The sequence below is a fragment of the Triticum dicoccoides genome, chromosome 2A (assembly GCF_002162155.2).
Source record: "Triticum dicoccoides isolate Atlit2015 ecotype Zavitan chromosome 2A, WEW_v2.0, whole genome shotgun sequence".
In the NCBI taxonomy this organism is placed as follows: Eukaryota; Viridiplantae; Streptophyta; class Magnoliopsida; order Poales; family Poaceae; genus Triticum; species Triticum dicoccoides.
Genome location: NC_041382.1, coordinates 34,052,127 through 34,056,224, shown reverse-complemented (window position 1 = coordinate 34,056,224; position 4,098 = coordinate 34,052,127). Strand labels below are relative to the sequence as shown.

The 4,098-nt window shown below is 40.4% G+C and overlaps 1 protein-coding gene across 1 annotated transcript; it reads left to right on the top strand.

Annotated features, from left to right (window-relative positions):
* LOC119358777 lies at nt 1-1,162 on the top strand. The gene is made up of 2 exons (XM_037625195.1): nt 1-101; nt 306-1,162. Exon 2 carries the CDS (start codon nt 332-334, stop codon nt 1,046-1,048), a length of 717 nt encoding a protein of 238 aa, XP_037481092.1. The 5' UTR covers nt 1-101; nt 306-331; the 3' UTR covers nt 1,049-1,162.
* The last annotated feature ends 2,936 nt before the right edge of the window (nt 1,163-4,098 follow it).

Sequence of the window (4,098 nt, the reverse complement as noted above, 5' to 3'; positions counted from 1 at the left end):
TGGCAGGTGGCCGGCTAGGGGTTGGTCGACTCCTTCCTCCTCCGCTCAGGTTCATCCACTTCTGCCTCGGTTGTGGCTGTCCTCCGCGCAGCAGTGCTTCGGTGAGCAGATTCCCCTCCCTGTATGGTTGTATCTCTCTCAATCTCTCCCCTTGGAAATTCTGGAAAGTTGGAATATTGTGATTCTGTAGTTTTGTTAATTACCTTAGTGGAGGAAGATTCTAATTAGGTCATCTGGTCATTGATTTTGTCAGTTAGATTTTGTCAATTGGATTTTATACTGAAATATATAAATGTCCTTTACAGATTAAGAGGGAACAAGAGAGGCAGTGATGCTTAAGGGGAACACAATTGATGCGTTTTTCAAAAGAAAGAGAGGTGATTCAACTGAATGTGAAGTTGATGAACCAATAGCAACAAAAGCAATTCCTGTTCCACCTCCTCTGTTGTTGCTCGAATTTGAGCAACATGGACCACATCCTTCGATGCCTCAACAACAAGGCCATCAAACTCAAACAAATGAAGTACAATTTCGAGGGATTGAATTCTTGCAGCGGGATCGAGCACTACGTCCACAGATTTGGCAATATCCACCTAATCAAAGAGATGATGTGCGGCGAGCATATTTGAAGCTTGGTATTATGCAGCCCCGCTTGAAGAATTACAAAGCTTACGGTCCAGAAGGTCGCAAACGGGGCTGTAAATATGACTGGTTCAAGGATTTCCCATCATGGTTGGAGTACTCGGAGGACAGTCATCGTGCATATTGCTTCTATTGTTTCTTGTTCAGCAACAATAAAAACAAGCGAGGTGGTTCAGATGTCTTTACTGTGCGAGGATTTGTAAATTGGAAGAAGGTCCATGATGGAAAGAAATGTGCATTCTCTACTTTGAAGATCATCAAGACAAGGCTACGTAATACTATGGAAGATGATTATCTAGCCAATAGCTTGCTAGTAAACATAGAGAGTGAAATTGTGGAGAAGTACAGCTATGAAGATGTTCTTGTGCACTTTAAGGGTGTAAAGAAACGAAGGGCTGATCTGTAGTGAACTGGATGCTCCATGGTTAAATAGTATTTTGGGTATAGTTTCTTTTGTTCTGGAGCTGGTCAGTAGTGAACTGAATGTTCCACGGTTAAATAGCACTTTGTAGTGAACCGAATTCTCTACTGATTAGAAATGTATTTTGTAAGCTAATCTGGAGAAGATCAATATAATTATCTAAGTTACTTGATATTTGCAACATCTAACTTGTTGAATATGTATGATTTCGTATTTGTTTGTTTACAGCTTCGCCCCTCCAAAGATTTCTTTCAAGCTCCGCCACTGATCCTTCCTGCATCGCATCTGGTCGCCAGGGAGGAGCGTGCTGCTCTCCACAATGGCACCAGCGGCTGTACGTGGACGTCGGAGCCGAGGAAGAACGGCGCGGCGGCCGGCTGCTCCGGAACGGGGTCCGGCGAAGGGAGGCGAGGATCTGTCGGCCAATTAAGTGGGGAAGGAGGCGGCCGCCGCAGGACGACCGTCGGGGAGCTCTTTCTTGCGGCCATGGCGATGAGCTTGACGCAGATGGATGGACCACTCCGCCGCGACGAGCACGCAGACAAGCTGGTAGCTCTTGCTCCCGAGCTATGCGCTAGCCAGCGCGAGCATGCACGCGCAAGTTAGGCGGCGGCTGCTCGCCGTCACAGGTGTTCGTCGGTGCTCGTGGCCGGCGCTTACAAGCTGCTCGATGAATTGCTCCATAGGAAAAGAAGATGGATTGAAGATCAACATTGAGTCATTGACATGTGGGACCCATGTCTTTTCTGCCACCTAAGCTGGTCTATGTTTTATTTTTTGTTTGGTCTTTGCCACATCAGCCCGACAAGTGGTCCCAACCTGTCAGTTTCGCTCTTATCGTGATCTTATCTGTCGATCAGTGCTCCGCGTTACAGGTTAGGCACAAATTCGATGGTTTTTTGTGTCCTGACTTAAACGTGGTACCAAGTTGTTACCCTAGTCTCAAGTGTGGTGGTTTTGGGTAAATAACTCACCCAGACCACACGAGACACACGGGCACCATGCGACCTAGCCAAGTCGCCGTCGGGCTCAGTATATGTACGGCCGGCCAACCTGACCTTCTTTTTTGCGGAACCTGACTTTTTTTTAAACACAATATAAACGCAGACGCTGATATATATGCCGATCGAAACTTGGAATTGGGATGATCACCGTGACGCTACTTGTTGTTTTCAGTTGATCCATGAAGATAAGCCCTAGGTTCAGTTCATGAGTTCATCTTTCCTTTATTTTTCTTTGTTTTTTTTTTCATTTTCACGTTAGAAACTGAGTGAGCTTTACCAAAGTATCACCAAAATCTTCCCGCAAAAAAAAAGATCACCAAAATCTGGATCACTTAATAAATTTGTACGCCATGCGTCAGTCGACCGGTGTGCGGATCAGATCAACCGCCTCCATAATCGTTTGATCCAGTGCACAACAGCAATCCGATCTAAGCCGTGTTAGCCATTTAGCTGTGTCCTGCCATTGTCAACATGACCCATGTCGTGGTCAGGAGATTTGCAACTGGGCCGCTGGATATATCAGATTCCGCTGGTTCTCCTTTACTCGCCACTGAACAAGCTACATAAGTGCCGGGGCGCGCCTATGTCTCGCCTGACACGATACGGACGACAGCCTGCATGCGAGCAGCTATAAGTAGCCGGTGGTGGGCTATTCCAGGAGGGACAAGGACCGTCGCACAAATGTCATGCCGATGCCACAAATATTCATTTTTATTTTAAATGAATATATTTAAAAACTCAAAATTATTTTTTTTTCAAAACTATGATTTATTAAAATGTTAACATAGTATAAAAAATGTGATAGCTCAAAAAATTGTGGCCAATGACATATGTTTCTACAATAAAAAAAGTGTGTCTTTTTGAAAGATGGGCATACAATAAAAAAGTTTAGCATAGTATATAAAAAGTTTTCAACCATAAAAAAAATTGTACGTGACATTTTAAATAAATATTTTTGTGTTGCTAAAAAATGTCCGTGCCATTTAAAACATATCTATATAATGTAAAAAATTGCCTTATTTAATAAAAAATATTAGCATTACAAATGTTAGAACATGTATTTGAAAAAATGTTGACCATGTATGCAAAAGGTGTCAGAACATGTATTAAAATAAAAAAATATAAATTATTTATTTCAAAAATGTACAATGTGTATCAAATAAATATTTTACGTATATATTATAAATGTATATTGTGTACTATCAAAAGTAGCCATGTGTTGAAAAAAGGAAACCAATAACGACTGCCAAAGAAAAAAAAAGAGTGGAGAAGAAAATAAAAAGAAGTGAAACAAGAAAGAAAGCCTACATATAACAAATAAAAAAAGAAAAAGAAAACAAAACCGGTGAAAGCATAGAAAAATAGATTATAACAAGGAAAGATAGATATGAAAAAAACCATGAAGAAGTAAAAAAACCAAAGAAAAACCAGACCCAAACAATGTAAAGAGTACTTTTTTTGAGGACATGAAAACCCTACTAAGGACACCATTACAGAAAAAAACACGTACCAGAAACAGTAAAACCGGAAAAGGGAGAGAAAAACAGCAGGACAACTACATCTCGCGTAAGGCGAGATATAGATCGCGCGTAAAAGCTGAGCGAAAAAGCTATTCCCGACTATATTTCGCTTACAACAAGTTGTATCTTACGCTCGCCTGAAGGTTTTAGCTGACCGGCTACTGCTGATTTTCGCCTTTTTTTTCTTTCTTTTTTAGGTTTTCTTTTATTATATCTCTTCGGATTTCTTTGCATCTTCACAGTTTCTTTTTTTCCTTTGTTTTTTCACCAGGCTTTTATTTCTTTCATAGTAATTTTGGTTTCTTTTTTCTTGGTTTTTCTTTATTTCTTTCTTGGTTTCTACTGGTTTTCTGCTTTTCTTAATTTGTTTCTTTGTTTTTGTTAATTTATCTTTGTTTCTTTGTTTTTTTTCATTTTACTTGTTTTTTTCCTTTCCATTGTACATTTTTATGCGTCAGGAGCATTTTTACTCACATGTCTACCGTTTTTTAAATAAATGTTTACTAATTTT